Consider the following 20615-nt stretch of genomic DNA (forward strand, 5'->3'; position numbering starts at 1 on the left):
GTGAAGACCGAAGATCCAAAGAAGCCGTTCACTGTGCTTTCATCCCTCTCTCCGTCCTCCCCTCCATCAAATAGAGAAGGTTTCATTGCAGACAGAGGAAGAGACTGAATCTCGCTCCTGCTTTTCGCTGTGGGTTTGCCCGAATCCTTGTAGCCGTCATGACTGCTTTTCGCTGTCGGCTTAGATAAGACCTCGAGATTTTGGACGAAACGTCAAAAAACAAGTTTTTTGTTTGTTGTTGTTTTGGTTCTTGGAAGGTGAGGAATTCATTATTCTCAGAGGAGGGCTGTGTCCCAGAGCTCTGGGCCTTTTCCATGAGTTGAGAAGGTTTTTAAAGGGCCGGTGAGAGCTTATTAAGACCTAGAGAATGGATCTGGCTACATGCAAGGCCAATGGCCTCACTGATTCAGACTCAATTTGGCAACTCATAATGAGCATGGTTGTCACCAGATGGCTTGTGTGAGCTGAGAAGACGATCTACTGACTTTCAGATGTCACGGTTTCCAGACTTCCACCAAGTGTGCTAATTGGTTCAAACAGATACAACTTGCAGGACACACTGAGGTTACCATGACAGCAGAGGAGGGGGAAGGAGCCACGGAAAAAACTAAAAGTGCTGATTCACCCTGATTCACTTCTTGCAGCATTCGTGTCACACCGCAGACAAGTCCCGAGCAAAACCCTGCCCCACGACTCACTGTCAAAACATTCCTGCTGACACTGACACTGACTGACACACACACACACACACACACACACACACACACACACACACACACACACACACACACACACACACACACACTCCCTTCTCAGTTTAATGTTTCACACTGTCTATCCGGTGTGGTACGGAGTTAGGGAGGTCAGGTACATACAATCACTAACTGGGGGAGAGGGGAGGACCTAAACTTCTGATCTCAAGGCAAGGGAGAGCCTGACGGTTTCTTCCCACAGATAGGTACATGCGGTCTAAGCAAAATAAGTGATAAAACTGTGTAATACCTTATCCACAGAGGAGCCCCTCCCTTGGGAGGGCTGCGCCCATGTCTCTGTGGATGAACTTGAGACCTCTGCCCTTATGCAATGCTTAACGCTGGGGGTCACAGTTCACAGACTCTCCTGTGCTCTCAAAGGATGAGACTGGGATATGACTGCTTTTGCTGTGATGCATTCTGTTAATGGCTGACATCTCTGTTAGGTAAAATAAGTGCTGTAAAAAAAGATAACATTCTGACAGGCCATTCCCAACCCAAAGCAACTCAATGGAATAATCTCTTATTGAGCTATTTAAAAGATAACAGTTCGTCCTGGAATGAAAGACACGAAACAGTGTGAATGTGAAGCCTATAGAGTATTTTGACTAGTAACTTTAGTCACCAAGGGAATATGACATTATATTGTGAAATATATATCTAAATGTGCAAAGACAATATTTCACAACTATGGAAACCATTGAAAGAGGATGTCTCTGCAGAAAAACCCTTAATGTTACGTTGTAGGACGGAAAAACCACGACGTATCATTAATAGAGTGAATGACTCAATCTCAAGAAGAAAAAGATTCAATCTGTCGAATAAAACATCTGAGTCTGTCAGCCTTTGTTAGATTACCAGGATATAGGATCATTTGTAGATTCTGTTACGGTTATTATCAAGAAGTAAATATAAAAGTACTTCCTGGAATATTGCAGTTGTCTCAAAAAACTGATTTCATGAGCTTCCTTTTCCTGAAGTAAAATAGATTTACTTTGTTACTTTTTGTCAACAATTGTGAATCACAAGAAAAAGAACGAAATGTTCCGGAGACATATCAAAGATACATTAAGGCAATTTTATGGAGTTTTGGTCTGAAACTAGCGGACTATAAGGCATACAAAAACCTTGCAAACGCCACCAACACCTCAGCTGGCACTGATAAAAGCTTGCTTACATGCTAATTGGTGTCTTTTGGTGATTTTGGGGAATTGGCGTCTAGTGAGAAAGAGAGGTGTGTTCATCTTTCCTTCACATGACCATTTACCAACAAAATACATTTGAAGATGATACCAAAAGTAGGTGCCTATAAAGGCACACATTTAAAGTGGCAAATTGTTGCTTGGTGTTGCCTTCACACAAAAAAATGTGATACAATAAATCTCTGGCAAAGATAGGCCCAGTGCGGTTACCTTCCTCCAGGTGGCAGCGATGCTCTCGTGCAGGCTGTAAGGCCTGAGCGCCTGCAGGCCCTCGCAGGTGTTGTACATCTGCCGGCACACGAAGATGAAGGCCCCACACACGGCCATGTGGGAATCAAGGCTGGCCAGCGCAGGCAGGTCTCTAGCCAGCAGCCTCTGGGTGAACGGCACGATGACATGGGCTGCAGAGACACTGGGAGAGGGAGAGGGAAAGAGGGAGACAGAGCAGTTCTGAGTTAGAGATGTACTTACTACCATGAATAGACACAGATCAGGCAGGTGATCAGATCAGTTTCACAGATCAGTGGAAAGTTTGCGCTGTACTAAATGACTAAAGTTAGAGCATGACAATTTCATAAGGGCTCTGTAGTATACTTGATCATTATTCATTTATCCTATACATGAAATACTATTTTAAAACATAATCATGTCTTTACTACTGCTATGTTAAGTGAGTATGCTGGATTAGTGAGTGTATTGTCTAGAGTTAGGTAATTCTATCTGTAGGGCCTCCATATCATCAGGGAAAGTTATATTACTTGTAGAAAATAAACACAATTTTAGTGAGTCTGAGATGTTTCCAAAACACCATCGGGCAAAATGTGGCTCCTGTTCACTCACCACTTGTTCAAATCACCGGTCACCTCATCAGCACCATCTTGCATCGTGCACACACGGGAGCTAATGAAGACTCTTAATACCCCCCAGACCGACAGAGATGCACCTACCTCTCCCCATCAGCGGAGAGCAGGTTCCTGTCGTAGAGGAAGAGAGATAGCCCCCTCTCTGTGGTGGCAATGCGGGCCAGCGTGTCGGCCACGTGCGTCAGTGTGCTCTCCAGCGACTTCAGTTTGGCCTGGGGACGGGGTTGGGGGGTCAGATTGGAAAAAGGCTGAAGGTGAAATTGAGCAGCTAAGATGCGATGCGCATCGAACAGCAGAAAAAAGGACGCGTTGAGACAGCTGAAATGGGTGTACATGGATCGCTGTGGGGTTATTTTGGTATGTTTTTGGTTGGTAAAAACCTTTCATGAGATGGATATACTTGTGCCCTATTTTTTATTTTTTTTTTTTATATATCAGCACTGGTTTTACACCTCCTAAAATTGCATAATGGCTACGGTTTTACAGTGTGCCAGATTACATGGAATTGACTTGGAAGGGAGTGGCTTGAGTCCCTCCTTTGTGTTGAACTCTGCATTGAATGTTGGTGTGAGGGTGGGCTGGGTGTGGTGTGGTGTGGTGTGGTGCGGTGCTGTGCGGTGCGGTGTGGTGTGGTGTGGTGCGGTGCTGTGCGGTGTTGTGTGGACGGGTAGAGGGCGGGTGATGTGTCACACCTGTCTCCCCTTCAGCAGGGTGATGACAGGGACCAGGAGGACCTCCAGCACGGGGGTCTGGTAGAGGCAGTCCACCGCACACTCCACGCGCTCACACAGCGGTCGCAGAACCTCCATCACCAGAGCCGTGGGTGAGAGAGAGTCTGCCAGAGGAGGCAAATTCACAGAAAAACACACACGCACACACATGCAGGGAGAGATGTGGCGATGAATCAAAGGTATCAGCAGATGCCAATCACACATAGCAAGTACCAAACACATTCATCTACATACATGAACGCCAAAGTGACAACTCATACTTTCTGGGTGTTTCTGTTGTTCTAAGGTGAAGACTTAGGGCCCCGTAAACTGATAGTGTACCCCATAAATATGTCATATGCCAGTGTCATAGCCTTGCCTTAGGTTGAAATCCTAACAAAAGGTTAGGGAGTGCAACTGATCTTTTCTGAGGAAGAATGGCCATGCTTCTTCTTCTTAAAACTGAGGTCATAAGAAAGTTCTTACACTGGACATTCGCTGTTTTCATGACTCAATGAAACGTAATGAAATAATCTGCCTTAGATCAGCTGGAACTCTAAAAACCGCTGGGCTGGCCGGTATCAGTGACTGTACCGGATAACACAGACCAGGCCTTGAGGGTGCGTATATCTGCTACGACGCTTCCAGAGAAGGAACCACCATAAACCCTGACAAATGATTACCTTTTACTCATTGGCCTTTTCACCACAACTAATTAGTATTTTTAATGGTCATGACGGGTGGAACCCCTGGGGGGGTGGGGTCAAGGGGTGGGGGCCACTATTTTATAGGCAAGGTCCTTTAGGTGAACCAGGGTTGGTGTGTGTGTGTGTAGGGGATGACACACAAAAGACACACCTGTGAGAGTGGCATCATCAAAGGCCCGTTTAGGGTGTTGGTACATTATTTTGATGAATGTCACCACCAGGTCAGTCAGCGTGACAGGATCTGAAACACGAAGATTGCGATCCTGCAGTCAACTATCTGTGCTCCACACACAGGTCACAGTCATTTACATGTCTTCTCATTGGTACCATGGCGCTACAACGCCACAGTATTTTACATGTTCAATGGTTTTTAAAATGTGAAATTATTATATTCTTTAACTAAATTAATACAATGGATTAATTATTAATGTTCACTTCAATGGAGGAAGAGGGAAATAAACCTAGGGAAAACACTGCTTACAGAAGAATACTTCCTTAAAATCACTAATATCACTAAAATGTCTGACCCAGCTAATGATCAATCTGAAACTGGCTGCTTTTATTATAAGCACTCTTGGACAGATGGTTCTTAAGAATATGCTAGTAACATTTTCAGCTTCATTAAAACTGCATTTGGAAAGTTCTGACCAACCCAACTTGACAACCAAAGGAAATGAATGCCATATTAAGCCTTAAAGGGCCTTGTATCAGTTACTGATCACTTAGACTGTTATAGAAAAACAGCATTCACTGAAATTGGTTCAAGCTTATTCGATTTGATTGTGGATGGGCCAGGTCAAAAGTGGGCCTGTGTACTATGGGGCGATGGGGCAAAGCGCAGGTTTGGAGATTGCTGGCTGACAACTTCAAGTTCCACAGTGTATTGTTGTGACTGCTATGAGACTAGACATGGAGTTGTAGTCTGAGTGTGAGCGCATTGTTTACTTTATTGAGTTTATAATTCCCTTTGAAGATGCGACTGAGGAAGCCTTTGAAAGGAAGAAGCTAAAGTATGTGGAACGAGGTTGGCACGCACACACAAGACCAGTGGAGATCAACAAAACTTCTGTTGGATTTTGCTTTTAAAGTTGCTCACTCAAAGTAGGTTTAAAGGAGTTGTCTGAGGCTGCTGAAAAAACAGCCAGTGGTTATGGCTGAGGCACTCACAGATTACTTGGGGACATGTGAATTAATCTGTATTACGTGAAAAAGCCTGTTAGACCAAGATGTTCGTCCCTGTCCCTGGTATTCACCTATGCCCTATGCCATCGTGAGTATGGAGGAGGGTGGGTCTAAGGCACCAGACATTAATGTTGAGCCTTCTGAAGCTGCCATGGGCCTAATTCAATGAAACACTGACGAAGGAAGGTGCCCACTCTACAACCCCAGTGCAATGCTCACCAAGGCCTCTTTGTTGTTGTTGTTGTTGTTGTATTGCTAAGTAACGGTGTGATGGTTGTGGTGCACCCTGTTGTGTTATATTACTTGGGCTGGGTTGTTAAGAGCAGGTGTGCTTGCATGTGACAGTAAGAGGTTTGGCCGCTGTGGGAGGTCCCCAATCAATAGCACAAGGAATTTCATATTTGTTCGTGTGTATAATTAAACTCATGGCCTTTATTCTCGCTCCTTACCTTTTCGGTTCTTGACACGGATTGGGAAGAGATTTCTACCGTGAGTGTACATGAGGAGCCGACCGAGCACACACAGCGAATGCACAAAGTACAAATACTCCAGCTCCCTTCCTGTGTAGAGCATCCTCTGAACAGGGCCTGGGTAGACACAATACACACAAATACCTGGTTGAAACATAAGAGGCTCATTAACTGGACACCACCACGGCTTTGTTCAAGCAACTCTCGAGAAATGCTGGGAAATACTGATTTGGAAGCAGAGAGAGAGAGGGCCTGATCTGAATTAGTTGAATTCATGAAGTGTGGGGCCAGTGCCTGCATCCAGCAGCTTCCCACAATCGAGGCAAACAGAGGAGTTATCAGTAATTATTTCAAGCTCAGGAGGGCATCCATTAAAGTAGTGAGGACAAAATCAGGGTAGCTGTTGCTTAGATACCAGGATGGAGAGTACATCCTGGAATACTTCGAAGAACCCCCTCACTTAAGGAAGTAATATAAAAGTAATATAACATTAAGAAGATGCTGCTGTCTAGCAAGGGCATATCTAATAGCAGTATGTGTTTCCTGGACACTACTCCAACAAATCCTTTGCCCTCCCAGATGAGCCACAGAGCCAGGAAGTAACAAACAAAATGATCTTACACTGATAGCGACCCACAAAATTACACATGAAAAAACAACATATTGTTGCTTTAAGTTACAAGGCTTTCTATTTGCCCCATTGTTGGTGTAAGCCAACACTTTGTTCGGTCAATGCTTAAATCATTCAGAGGATATGAGAAGCCAAGTATCTTCACTGAATTCTTCTTGAAGTCTTCCAACTCGCTGCCACAGGGGAAGTTGTTTGAAATCACAAAGGAAGATTTGAGGAATCAAAGTATATTAATCCCTTCTATCGTAATTAAAGGAGAACTGCAGCAAAACGAGACACTAATTAAAGCAGATTTGAAGTTATTCTAGTTAGTAAAGTAAAAGCAAGTAAAAGTAATTGATATCTCCGCTAAAATGAGACATTTATACTTCTACTTCATGGTCATTTTGAAAATGCTTCTTTTGGGGAAAAAAAAAATTGTCGTCTGATTCACCAAAGCCTGGCCTTGGCTAAACAAGTGAGACAAAGAGTACAGACACAAAGATAAGATCTTCCTGGCCTGCACCCATTTGATTAATTATTATTTTCAGCAGCGATAGAGCGAGGAAAGGCCTTGATACAACCTGACACGCCAAGCCTGAGTACACCCATAATCTTGTCCTTGAATAACTTGACACAAGTATAGATTATTGCTACCTGCTTGCTTACATAACATGACAGTGTCAGCTCCACAAACACACACGCACAGGCGCGCTCCACTAGTATCCGTATATTGTTTTTCAATTCAAGAGTGGTGTACTTCTTTTCCTTCTTCTGTCTCTCTCTCTCTCTCTCTCTCTCAAATCCCCTTTTCCCACTCTACAATGTGATTTAATTCGGATAAAATCACGCCTCTCCTCTCTCTTTCTATCGTCCACAGATAGGACGACCTCCGGGGCCGAGGCGAGAGGAGAGCAGGCTGGAGAGAGGCCACAGAGGGGGGGGGGTAGACAGCGGGGGTCTGATAAATACACGAGATGGCCACAGCAGGGGTGCTAAGCTCAACTTATTCAGCACTTTTCCCTCCTACAGTTACTCTGGGCTAGGTGACAGAGAGGGATGCCTGTGTGTGTGTGTGTGTGTGTGTGTGTGTGTGTGTGTGTGTCTGTGTGCATTTTTTTTTTTTTTTTTTTTTTGTATGAGGGAGTGTGTGTGAGTGTGCACACAAGAAAAAAGAGAGAGAGTGTGAAAACAGCAGAAGAAAAGAGAAAGAGAACTTCAAAGAGTGGGACAGTAAGAGAAGTACAGTATATGAAGATGGATGTGTCGTGTGTGTGTGTGTGTGTGTGTGTGTGTGTGCGTCCGTGTGTGTGTGTGTGTGTGTAGTTCAGGCACTGCTGCACAGCAGGTGGGAAAACACTTGCGCTACAGCGAGAACCAGGGAACTCTGGTATTCAGAAGATGCAGGCGGCTTTGGAGAAAGCTATTAATCACAGACTGCAGCACAGGCTTAATAATATACAATTTTCTCCTTAAACACTGCAATTCAAAGGACATCTTTAGGCTGCGTGTTTCTGCCAACGGACACTCTCAGCAAAACTCAGGCAGGGCTACGCGCTGTACAGCCTTCATTAAACTCTGCTGAACTCAACACTGAGTATACCCCATTCATCTTGTGGTTTAAAATATGAATGAAATTGGCATCACTGTATGCCCACATATACAATTGTACATAACAAAGTGGTTTCTAGATCAGCATTACTCATCTGGCTCCTGAAACCAAACTTGCAAACACTGCAATTGTTTGTGTGATGTTTTTTCAAAAATGAGTTAATTACTGTCATTTAATTAATGTCATGATTTGAACGGGTGAGGTGGGTGAGGAGAGGCTAAAGACTCGACTACGTGTACCCTTTTTGGGCTCTAAGTGATGGAATATTGGTCTAGCTGTGGGTCGAGTCGTACTGATCTGCTGATGCTCCATGGCGTAGGTGAGGTCCGTGGTCTCGTCCCCAGCTGGGTCGGAGCTCTCGGAGTAGTGAATGCACTGCTGCACGGCGGCCACGATCTAAGGACAGAGAGGGAGAGGGACAGAAAGAGAGAGAGAGAGAGAGAGAGAGAGAGAGAGAGAGAGAGAGAGAGAGAGAGACAGAGACAGAGACAGAGAGAGACAGAGTGAATGAGAGACCTCTACAATTTTCTGTTGTGAAGAGCCCTGTGAAAGTGCAAAGAACATTTGGCTTTTATGTCAACAATAATACATGAGATAGAGTATAGAATGATAGCATATTGGCCCTGCTGTGTTGTGCTTGTAAGCATGAGGCCAAAAGTCGAGGTATGTTTGGGTTTGTTTTCAGCTCATCTTCTAGGTCATCCTCTAATACAGCACAGATCATTTCATAAAAGGCAATTTCTCATGTGGTAGTTGCTGGGTTACAGGACAAAACAATTCTGTGCGGTTGAAAGATACGGTCAGAGTTCAATAACCCTCAAACCACACTACACCTCTTTGAATGACATCTCTTTGAGGGTTAACAACTTAAGACTAAAATTCTTCAGTGGGATAAAAAGGGTTTGTCCTTACAGTATAGAGTGCAGGGCTAAAGGTGAATCATGTAGTTGTCTAGCCAACAAACAACCTGGACCTTTGATGGTGCTTGGCAGACGCCCAAGAACATTGCGAATCACATCTCTCTCAGGGTCATCAGCTACTGTGCCATGGGTGTGCCCGCAACATGCCCACACAACAACCTGAAACCTCGGACCAGTGCTCTGACCTCATTTGCCGTGGCATGTATTTAGTAAGGGATAGTGTATTGTCCGGCAGTCATTATCTAAAAATAAATCCCGACGGGACGAACAGGACCCCGACGCGCAGCGATACATTATCCCGCTTATTATACGGTTACCTACCAAAACGATAGAAGACATTCCTCCAAAATACCTCTTTTTAATGATTTTTTTGCCGTTTCGTGTTTTCCGCTAAGAAAAAATAGTTCTTCACACAAATAGAACTTTACATTTTCAGGTGTTCCGTAGCAACCCATTACTTGCTGACTTCAAGTAACAATGACTTTCCGTTACGTTAAATGACCGGACTACATGCGGAATGATATGAAAGATGTGAATTAGAAGCACAAAACCCGTTGCCAATGACAGCGGTCAATATCTTTTTGCAGCGGTGAATAACAAGAAATTACGGACCTGCAAACGTTGGGGTGGCCCATTCAAATCAACAGAACTTTTTGGAACATTCTGAAGAGCCGTATAATAACAATACATACTGTATATCAATTCAGCTAACATTGTGCAGAACTCAATGCTTAATACTTACTTAAAGTTACATGATCTAATATCCATATCAAATCTAATGTGTTCATACGTGGATTAGACAGATGGAGATCATAAACTGGTAAAAAGATGTGAATTTTAACCTCCACCCATTAGACTAATAGACACAGTGACTAAGAAGTGTTAAGTTTCTTATCAATAGCTTAAGGTGTGCACAATAATTGTAATGTAACTTGCCCCCGGCTACATTACTTCATTAACCACAATATAAATATTAACTTCGTGAAGAAACACCAGAGAAAAAGGCCCTGGGCAAAAATGATGATAAAACATTCCCTGCGAAGCTGTTTGACTAAATATGGAAATAAACACTTGACAGCAATATCCCTGAGGCAATCATGCCCGTCATATGATCACATCCTCACTGTTATTGTCACAGCAGCACCACCCCCCACCACCACCACTGCTCTGTCTGGTTACTCACCACTGACTTGTACTTCCTCTCCAGGAGCCGGAGGACCACAGTTCGGCTGTAGTAGCCATGCTGAAAGATAAGGGGAGGGAGAGGGGGGAATTGCCTTGAGCTCATTCACTCTGACCTCATGCCTGCTCTACAAACACGTTCCTCTACATTCACTTCCATGTAACATGTAGAGCTTGGTTGTTGGGTGGAGTTGTCGTATAGCAATTAAATGAGGTGAGAGGCAGAAAATGAAAACAACACTTTGCAACAATTTGCCATTTCTTGAGGTATCCTTTTATAGGAAACTAGCTTCGGTCTCATCTTCAAATTCATTTTGATGGTATATGGTCATGTGAAGCCATAGCCATCGAGGATAGTATCTATATCGCCAAAAGACACCAGTCAGCATGTTAGCAAGCTTTTAGCAGTGCCAACAGGGCTGTTGGGGGTATTTGTTGGGTTTCTGCGTATCTAGGGAGTTAACTTGCTAGACCAAAACATCAAACTGCCGCTTTAAAATAAAATAAATGCACAAAACTCACCATCCACTTCTTGAACCAGGTGGCCTTGGTGTCAAGCAGGGCGAGGAGGTGGAGGGGCGCCAGGGCTCTCTCGTAGCCGTGGGGGCCCAGGCCAGGCTCTGAGCACAGAGACAGCAGAGACAGCGTGCTCTCAATAATCTCCTCCATATACCTGCACAGGACAGGAACCAAAACACATTCGTCCTATTAGTCCAGCATGATATGGAAGATTTTTTTATTTTAGGCAAGAAAAAAAGACATGCCAAACACTCCTCTGTGTTATTAAGATTCAAGGAGATAAGCTGAAATGATACAAGACCTATTCAGTTTCCCTCCAAATTTTTTGGATGGACAACAAAAAACTGAAGGGGTCATGTATCACAGCCTGCCTGATTCTTACAGAAAGTGCCCTTAAATGGTATGAACAGCTAACTTGCGTGGTGCAGATCTGGCAGCCATGCTAAATAAGTGCCACATTCTCTCCGCTGCTTTCAGCAGTTTGGGTCAGTGCTAGACTGAATTAATATTGTGAAGTTAGAGTTAGAGCCGTCTCTGTGAGGTGGTTCTAACTCTTTTAGGAAGTGTGTATGACAGGGCTCTCACTTCTCTGGGTGGCGTATCCAGAATGAGGTAACTTCCTTTTGAAATTCGTTCATTAAGCGCATCTGTAATGACAGAAAACAAGATAGTTGACATAGGGCCTTGCCTTTTCACACTGCATTACATACAGGAATGTGCACATCACAAAATCACACGGCTTGGAACAGGATATTTGTACATGTTAACTTATTTATCAATTTGTGTGCTTTCTTTTTTTTTTGGCTCTCAAAAACCACACACGTATCAGCTAGTGCCGTGAGTTAGCATGGGTAGGGCATGCTTGAGTGGAACCGAGACTCTGAGACGCTACCTGTTTGAGGAGGCGTGCCACATCCTGCCGGTTGGCATCCATGGCCTCCAAGGCCGCAGGAAAGCTCACTTTGTGGTAGAGAAAGTCATTCTCCAAACTTTTAGCTACTCGTTTTAAAAGGCAAAAGCAGAGAGAAAAAAACGTTCAAGGTCATAACAGCCATTCAATGAAATGATCTTTATTCAGCACAGAACCTCTGATGGAGCTACTATATTATGAGATTCATAGAAAAATCAAAAGAAGCTCATGGACTAGAAAGCAAAAAAACGAGACGGGGATTATGTCTGGAATTATATTTGTTTTTTAAATGTTCACATCTCATTGAAATTCTCCTGACCCTGAGCTGTTGTCAAGAGGCATGCAGGGAAACAGGCCTCTCAGGTTTTAAGTGAGGTGATTACCTAGGCTGGTGTAAATTTCCCTGGTGACGTTGAGCGGGGAGGAGGAGAATGTTTTGGCGAAGAATCGCAAGACCTTATCCTGTGAAGGACACAGGAAAGAACACTCAGGAGACAACACTCAGAACAGGGTGGCGACAAATACACAAACACACACACACACACACACACACAGACTGGTACACACTCTCTCTCTCACACACACACACACACACAGACTGGCACACTCAGACACTACTATTGAAAAGCCTGAAATTACTGCCAAATGTTTGGACTCGGCAAACTAGTTTTCAAGTGGTTACTCAAACAAAAACCCTGCCCATCACCAAGAATACCTTGAAGAAATATTGTAAGCTTCCTTGAAATGCATCAACAATGGAAATTAAATATAAAAAAGTAATTCAACTTATTGTGTTGCTGAAATACTGAAGACTGATTTAACTTTACTAGCCTTGAATAATACCTACTGATATAACAGGGGTTTCCAAATGTGTGTGTGGGAGTATGCACACATACACATACCTCAAGCAACTACTGTGAACACAAACTATTTCACACATTTGCAAATATGCGAGAAACCGACTGGAAATTAATTTCTTTTTTTTGTTATACATTTCCCACAATAAGGTTACCAAACCATTTTCTTGTGATAATGATGAATGTTTTTTTTTTTTTCAATTTTCACCTGCAACTGTGAACAGTAAAGAGATTTCATAAGGCTTCAAAGCTGCTATGCCATGGCCCAAAAATGCTGGGAAATGTTGCAAGTGTGAAAAGGTTAACAAAGAAATAATAATGTGAGGCATGTGTGTGTGTGTATGTGTGTGTGTGTGTGTATGTGTGTGTGTGTGTGTGTGTGTGTGTGTGTGTGTGTGTGTGTGTGTGTGTGTGTGTGTATGCAAGTGTGCATGAGAGATGAAGACAGGGAGAGTGAGAGTGTATGCGCAAGTGTGCATGTGTGTTTAAAGGCCTTACAAGGTCAGGAGGTGGTAAGGGAGTGCGTGTTGAACGTGTGTGGGAGGCGGCAATCAGGATCAGCTGTGTATGTGTGTGCGCGTGTGTTTGTGTGTTGTAGAGTGAGGTCAATTGGAAGGTTAGTATAAATTGCCATTTACAACCACACTGCGTCTTTGTGTGGCTGTCTATGGCTGTGTGTCAGACAACAAGTCATTGTGGTCTACAGGCTCCTGCTCAGTGAGAGTGGTCTGTGTGTGTGTGTGTGTGTGTGTGTGTGTGTGTGTGTGTGTGTCTATATGTGTGTGTGTGTGTATGTGTGTCTATATGTGTGTGTGTGTGTGTGTGTGTGTGTATGTGTGTGTGTTTGTGTGTGTGTGTTTGTATGTGTGTCTATATGTGTGTGTGTGTGTGTGTGTGTGTGTGTGTGTGTGTGTGTGTGTGTGTGTGTGTGTCTATATGTGTGTCATACGCTCAGATCAGGGTCAGGGTCGGCGAGGGCTGCAGACAGGTTCCTGCGTAGGCCACTCCAGCTCTCACAGCTCAGCACGTCAGAGGGGGGAGCACAGCACAGACACTGCAGGGCCTCCCAGCGCACCTGCAAACACCCCAAAACACACACACATACACTGAAATTACCAGACAATCTCCAACCCAGCGGTTTGTATCAAAAATAGATTTATTACCACCCAGTTAGCATTACAGACATAAAATAAATCTTAGACTAAAATAATCCAAAGGTAAAAGACCTCTTCCTTATAGCAGAGATGAGGTAAGAGGAAGAGAGGAGCAGAGAGCAACAGAAGCTACCAAACAAAGAAACTCTTATCATTTAGGGCTATTCACAATGACCCAAAACAGGGAACAGGTTAGCTAAGGACAGACGTCCAAGGGGACACGTACACACTCCCAAACATTATCTCACTGCAATACCAACTTCACTTCCTTGTCAGGTTAGACTCACAATAGAACATTACTTTATTACAAATTATGACATTAATAAAGCCTTATTTTCACATCAGTACACACACAAACTCACAAGCCCACGCATTATGCGTTATATTGCAGTCAAAACCATTAACAGAAACATGCACACAAACGCATACGCTTAAGATAAGAGCACACAAAGTCTAGTGCCCCAAACAGAATACCAGCATAGAGCTTTCTCTCAGAGGGAAAAAAAATAAATAAATAACTGAACACAGAGAAAGTGATGATGGCACAGGGCAGCATACCTCCTTTGGCCTACTCGGATCGAGCTTGTCAGCAATCACTTGCAGCTGCTCGTGCTTTATGAAGGCGTAGCTCTGTGGGGGGAAGGAAGCATGTGTCAAGTCAGCAGTGCATCTACAAAAACTCGGCTACGACCAGGTGAGCAAAACATTTCCATCAGAAGAAAAGAGCTGCCTCTGCAATGCAACACGGAGACGACAGATTCTGAACCTTAAGGTCAGCATATCTATACCCGCTGTTTAATGTCCTGGAGCAACTGAGCTGCACATTTAAGTTTTATGTTTCACTTGGTATGAGTGTTTGGCTGTTGACCATGCTTTCGATTTTCTGCCTGAGATGTGAGGCCCCGTCTTTTTCCCATGTTAGCAAACACTAACACCGCTCAGAAACAGTGCCTCTTGAACACCATAACTCTCTATGAAGGGTACTGAGGCTGTGTTGGAGGAATTGTGCATTTGTTTGGCTTGTTTTAAACAATTTACCTTTCTCCGCACTGATGACCTCTATTTCACTTGTTTATATTTTATACATTTTTATCACGTTTTTCAGTACAGTATTTTCTATCGCATGTATTCAGTATTTTATCAAGGTTTCTTTTTAAAGAGTATTTTCAATTCAGCCATTATTAGGCCTTTTTAGGTTTATGTAGAATAATCTCTGTGATAATGCTGCATCAGGAAAGCTTGAAACAAGAAGGACATTGCTAACCTGAAAGAAGTCATTCTCAAGTATAGTCAGTGACTTGTGAGTTATGAGACATTGAGATATATGAATGCAGATATCACACCCTTTATATGTGCATCAGGTGAGCTTCAGCCTCACTGCCTTATAAGACAACGTATACGCACCTTTGATTAACATTTAAAAGCTAAATGTATATTTCAGTGATATTTCCAGTTTTGCAGTAAGAGAAGGGCAGCGACAGACACACCTGGTTGAAGGAGGAGTCGCTGTCGGAGCAGTTGTCTGTGTAATGGCTGCTGGACTGCTCGCGCTGGCTCTTCCTGTGCATCTCCTCTTTCTTCAGCTGGTCCTCCTCAAACTTGTTGATGAGCGACTCCACCACCACCATCATGGTGTTCTTCAGGGTCTGCATCATCTGTTTGTATCTACAGCAAAACACCAAGAATAAGGCCATGATGTATGCACAATGCAGAATATATATATATTCATATCAAGCCATAATAATTTGCTATCTTGTCTAAAACATCAATAAATATATCATGGATATGTATGGGCACAATATGTACTGCATACACAACCTGCATACACAACCATAAACTTAATATTTGTTTTATGCACTTTTGTCAGGGTATGTCTACCTCATTGTCTCAATACATATGTAAAAGCCAGTTTAGAAACAGCAACACTATTCAGGTCAAATTTGAAAGCAAATTAAAGCCAGACAGTAGCCAATTACAGTGTCCCCATAGCCTTTGAACTCTTCCATATCAGAATACGTGAATGACTGAATGAGATCCCATACTCCACAGACTCTCTGGTCTTCCTCGTCACAGCGTGCACTAACGTGTCCTGGCCCGTGCCGATGGCATGCCCATCTCCCCTGGCACAGTTCTCGGTCTCCTCATCAATCACGGCGCCCAGGCTGCTCTCCACATACTGACGCAGGTACTTCACAAACTCGTAGCTGGACCACAGAAAAGAGAAGAAATTAAATCAGTGCTTCCCAAGCCAAGCAAATAAACCCTCAGACGACAGGGACAAATTAAAAAGAGCCAAATGAGAGTGTCAGACATTCCAGACACTTCAATTTTAAAAGGCAAACAGCAGCCAACACCATGATTAAAAACCTCAATAAAATGTATTAGCTCTCGTATAAATGAATGAAGTTTTGCATAAACTAATTAAAAGATTGCGAACGATTTGGCTTTTTTTTTATACAGGATCCAAGTACTACTTTACTGGTGTTAAAGAGAATAATGAATGACAAAGTTTGTAGATTTTTACAATGTATACTTGGACTTTAACTTCTGGCCACAGAAATGTGTAAACATCATGATCTATAACTAGACAGCACAGTTGGTTTCATGGTCTTCTTTCCCCTCATGCGCGTGCTTAATGAGTGCTCTGGCTTAAACAGTCAGGCTATCTCTCCCACACTTGTAAAAGTTGAATGCTTTCACTGCCAGTGTCTCTCACTTGTGGAAGTTCTTGTCAGTCTCCTCCAGGTGCAGCAGGATCTCCTCAGCGCACTCGACAGACGGGGCTCCAGAGATGCGGTCCTTGGTGGTCTTCAACAGCTGCCTGAGGAGAGACTGCAGCTCCGCCTCGTCCTCCACCGAGAACTGAGACATTGCCTCTGCCTGATGCTAAGGAGTCAATAGGCTTTCTGCATAAAATGAATGCACAAAGAAAGAAAGAAAAACAGATTAACAATGTGAAACCATTTGGACATTCAGAATAGGGGGACTGTGGGTTGCAAGTTGCTGTAGATGCTGTGATGGAGAGACCACAAGATTTTAAGATGGGTAGACAAGGTTCTTCCAAATGTTTCTAGACATACAACACAATTTGTATTTGCAGATGGTCTAACCTCATAAGCATCACTAATGTAACAAACAGTCAAGCATGTTGGTCAGGACATTAAGCAAGTTTATATCTAGGCCTAGTAATGGCTCTAATTGACTTATCAGTTTGTATTATCTGACCATGTAATTGCATGTATACATTATAGAGTAGTCTGCAGAGGACTATCACAGACACAGAACGTTTCCCTATGTCACTCCTATGTTTGTGCTGCTACAAACGAAGGAAGGATAACGTTAGCATTTTACCATTAGCAACCTACCAAACATTTGCTTTCTCCATGCATCTAGTAAGTACAATTCTCGACTCGACTAATCTGGCAAGCAAATATCAGGATCCAGACTGCAACTACTATAATTTATCTCACTCATGTTAGCTCATTTCTTTGCAACCAACCGATAGGTTACGTTATTTAGCTCTAAATATATGCAGCTATCCTAGCCACCTAGCTAGTTATTTTCTCCCAGTTTATTTTCTCCCTTTCTAACTTTTAACACGAACTATAACAGACAGCCAAGATAGGACGTTCCGAGCAACAAGGTCAGATGTTGATGCTGTGTTGAATGTCAGCGAGCAACGACTACTTCAAAGGCGAGAAGACACTAGTAGATACCATTAGCTTGCTTCAGGTACCACTGGCTTGTATCAACTGCAGTCTCTATGGAAACAGCATGGCACGGTGCACTATGGGAAACTCCAAACTGTCCAACTTAGATGCTGAAAGTTGCATTAGGAAAGCCATTCAAAGCGAAGAAAGGCATTACAGTGACGTAATACGGTAAACTAACAATGATTCCGCAATGAGCTGTGCGGGATAATAGTTATTACAACTGTCTGATCTGGTGCTATTACTGTCTGCGACTTTAAGTAGATGTCATCTAAAGGTCACGTGGTCCGGTTTGCCCAGATCTCTTCCGGCATTGATGTGCAAGCCTCTCTGAACTGTAGCTACTGTTTGTCATCTAAGATTTCTTACATTATAACAATTGTTTTAATTCGATATTGAAATACGTATATGTTGAGTGTTCGGTTGATGAGCTTATAGGACTTAACATAGTCGTACCATCGTAAAAACGCTGCTGTTTACATTTCCTAGCTTGCCAGTTAGTTAAACCTAAACTCGTGACGAGTATGGCTGCGGTGGACAGCTTTGACCTTTTGTACAGAGAAATTGCGCGGTCCTGCAATTGTTATGTAGAGGCGCTAGCTCTGGTCGGTGCATTGTACACAGCCAGAAAAGCAGCCATTGTATCTCGGGACTGTTATAGGCTGCTTAGGCTTCATTTCATACCTCGACTATTCAATAACAGAGACCTTGTGCGGTCATATGGAGAATGGGCTGTCATTTATGGTGAGAGATTATTGTTTTTCAAACTGATTTGATGAAATGAGTTTCATGTTGGGTGTATAGCATGTATCTATATGAAGTCTGTTTTTCTTGTATATTTTTTTGACATATAGGATCATCAGAGACCGTGGCAATAGCATATGCCGAGGAGCTGGCCAGGCATGGCATCAACATCATTCTGATCAGCCCTGACATCAGAACTCTTTCCAGCACAGCCAAGGGCCTCTCTGAGGTCTATGGTGTGGAGGCCATCTTGGTTGAGGCAGATTTCTGCCATGGTCAGTCGGTCTGTAAACCTATCCAAGACGCCATTAGGGACAAGGAGGTAGGCTTTGTGGTGAACAGCCTAGACACCTCTCTGGACCTCCGTCAGAGCTTCACTGACCTGTCAGAGGGAAGGCTATGGGACATGCTGAACAGGAGCATCACGGCAGCCAGCCTGGTGACACGCCTGACCCTGCCTGGGATGGTGAAAAGGAGGAGAGGGGCGGTGGTGAACATCTCTTCGGGGGCCTGCATCCGACCCATCCCCGACAAGACCACTCTCGCAGCATCCACGGTCAGTTTCAGAAGCAGATTAGAGTCACAGATAATAGCCATTGTTCTAAATCTTATTAATCTAATGTAACAAACTGTCCAAACAACAGCTTTTTCTTGTTGCTAAAACCTCAAACTGATTTGATGAAACATCTTATGTTGGGTGTATATCGTGTCTCATGAGTTATTCTTGCATTGTTTGACCAAGTGCACCCACGCAGTATTCATTGTCAGATTCAGAGGCAGATTACAGTCACAGATAACGGCTATTTGCATTCCCTTCACCTCGTACGCATTTGAGTGGCACCCTTTGCAGAGTCATTATTCCAAACAGTCTATCACGGCACAGAACGTATACAGAGCGTGAATTCCCATAGAAGCAAGGGCAATACCCTTCTAAACTTCCCAAAAGCAATCTAAGTTTTTAAATTAGCTTGAAGGGTTTGAACGCAAAAGGTGCAAACAATTTCCCTGAATGCGGAAGTTTTTACTTTTGAAGGGACAGGCAAGGACAACCAAGCACAAACGCTTGTTTGCTGTTGAAGTCTAGACACAAACCCCTGTAGATTGCCTCTGCTTCTCATTACTGTGTTGTACCCCCTTCTGACAGGCTTACTTGGACCACTTCAGCCGTGCACTACATTATGAGTATGGCCACCAGGGCATCTTTGTGCAGAGCTTGGTCCCTTGTCGCGTGGCCTCGCAGGGGCCCGATGAGGGGGGTCGGGTGGTGACGAGCAGCTGGCTAGTTCCTTCAGCTCAGGTCTACGCCCGGCATGCGGTGTCTACCCTGGGCATCACCCACCGAACCACAGGCTACTGGCCACACTCGGTCCAGGTACAGTGCATTTGTTAAAAGGCACCACAGACACATACCTTGACCACTTAGACATGTAACAAATGGGTTGGTTTTATGTTTTTGTAAAGGAATCTTATTAAACTGCTTATTTTTCTCTCTCCCCCCCTCTCCTTCTTCCTTCCTCTCTCTCTCTCCCCCTCTCTCTTCCTCCCTCTCTTCCCTTACATTTTCCTGCAGCTTGGACTGGCCCATTGGATGCCTGAGTGGATGTGGATGTTGGGGTCCCGTATGCTGGCTACCGCAGCCTGACAGACATTTCCACCCATCCTCTGATGACCTTTCATGATTCTCCTTATTGTGCTGCACTGAACCATTAGGTATAAACCTCCCTCAAGTTTAAGAACACATTTGAGAGCTGAGTCAAATGGAGTCTGGTGAAGAAATATCTCCATAAAGGAGAAGCTAAAACATTAATTTTGTTCATCATGCATCCTTCCATAGAGGTTGTTGTGACTCATTATATCTATTTTTAAACCCACTATGATTCATGTCTTAAGGATGCGTTAGTATGCAGTGTTCATTTACAGCGGCACTACAACAATTATTTTCTCTCATGCAAAAAATATACACAAAATACATTTGGCATCAGAGACCATTCCTTGGAGGTAACGTGTTTATTTCTCCTGTAGACGTGGTTTGTGGGAATTGATTGAACGATTTAAGGAAGAGTGTTTTACTCTTTAGATGACTAAATCGTTTCAAAGAATGATCAAGTGGATTTTCTTTGGATTGACTGTGGTTTCTTTGAGAAACCGTACTATTGAAGTTGGTTTGACTTGAATCATCTACATAGATTCAGTTGTGTTATAAACAACTATGGAACTACTGGAAACAGACTTGTGTTGACTTCACATGAATAGAAATAGCAGTGCCATAAAAATGAATAACAATTCTATATTTATAGCGGTATGGTGTGATAATGTGATACCAGTGATAATCTCATATACAGGCTCTGATTTGTGTATTGCTAAATGCAATAGATCTCTAGCAGACTGGTTGGAAGGTAAATCTATCTTTACTGTGCTTCTGTCATGAGTATTTGGAGAATTTCAATAAAAAAGTTTGATGCTTCACATGTGTTGTGGATGTGAATTGTTTTGTATGTACCATTGAGATAA

General features: G+C 43.3%; 2 protein-coding genes across 3 annotated transcripts in view; one reads left to right on the forward strand and one right to left on the reverse strand.

Annotated features, from left to right (window-relative positions):
* tbc1d32 (TBC1 domain family, member 32) overlaps window positions 1–17579 on the reverse strand; it is a 67337-nt gene extending 49758 nt beyond the window's left edge. The window contains exons 1-17 of one of the 2 annotated variants that reach the window (XM_031582077.2): window positions 17367–17579; window positions 16367–16556; window positions 15693–15854; window positions 15138–15315; window positions 14209–14280; window positions 13446–13571; window positions 12023–12101; window positions 11622–11725; window positions 11315–11376; window positions 10733–10883; window positions 10212–10271; window positions 8402–8504; window positions 5866–6003; window positions 4386–4475; window positions 3510–3652; window positions 2902–3029; window positions 2165–2366 (exon numbers count right to left, since the gene is read on the reverse strand). In XM_031582077.2, the coding sequence (XP_031437937.1) occupies window positions 2165–2366; window positions 2902–3029; window positions 3510–3652; window positions 4386–4475; window positions 5866–6003; window positions 8402–8504; window positions 10212–10271; window positions 10733–10883; window positions 11315–11376; window positions 11622–11725; window positions 12023–12101; window positions 13446–13571; window positions 14209–14280; window positions 15138–15315; window positions 15693–15854; window positions 16367–16521 (1953 nt within the window). In that variant the 5' untranslated portion in view covers window positions 16522–16556; window positions 17367–17579. Of the gene's footprint in view, window positions 1–2164; window positions 2367–2901; window positions 3030–3509; window positions 3653–4385; window positions 4476–5865; window positions 6004–8401; window positions 8505–10211; window positions 10272–10732; window positions 10884–11314; window positions 11377–11621; window positions 11726–12022; window positions 12102–13445; window positions 13572–14208; window positions 14281–15137; window positions 15316–15692; window positions 15855–16366; window positions 16557–17015 lie in introns of both variants that reach the window. The other variant, XM_031582076.2, reaches the window with a different exon arrangement.
* A 77-nt stretch (window positions 17580–17656) lies between these two features.
* On the forward strand, window positions 17657–20570 carry hsdl1 (hydroxysteroid dehydrogenase like 1). The gene is made up of 4 exons (XM_012829454.3): window positions 17657–18104; window positions 18215–18660; window positions 19249–19476; window positions 19675–20570. Exons 1-4 carry the CDS (start codon window positions 17885–17887, stop codon window positions 19744–19746), a joined length of 966 nt encoding a protein of 321 aa, XP_012684908.1. The 5' UTR covers window positions 17657–17884; the 3' UTR covers window positions 19747–20570.
* The last annotated feature ends 45 nt before the right edge of the window (window positions 20571–20615 follow it).

This window comes from Clupea harengus, chromosome 15 (assembly GCF_900700415.2).
Source record: "Clupea harengus chromosome 15, Ch_v2.0.2, whole genome shotgun sequence".
NCBI lineage: Eukaryota > Metazoa > Chordata > Actinopteri > Clupeiformes > Clupeidae > Clupea > Clupea harengus.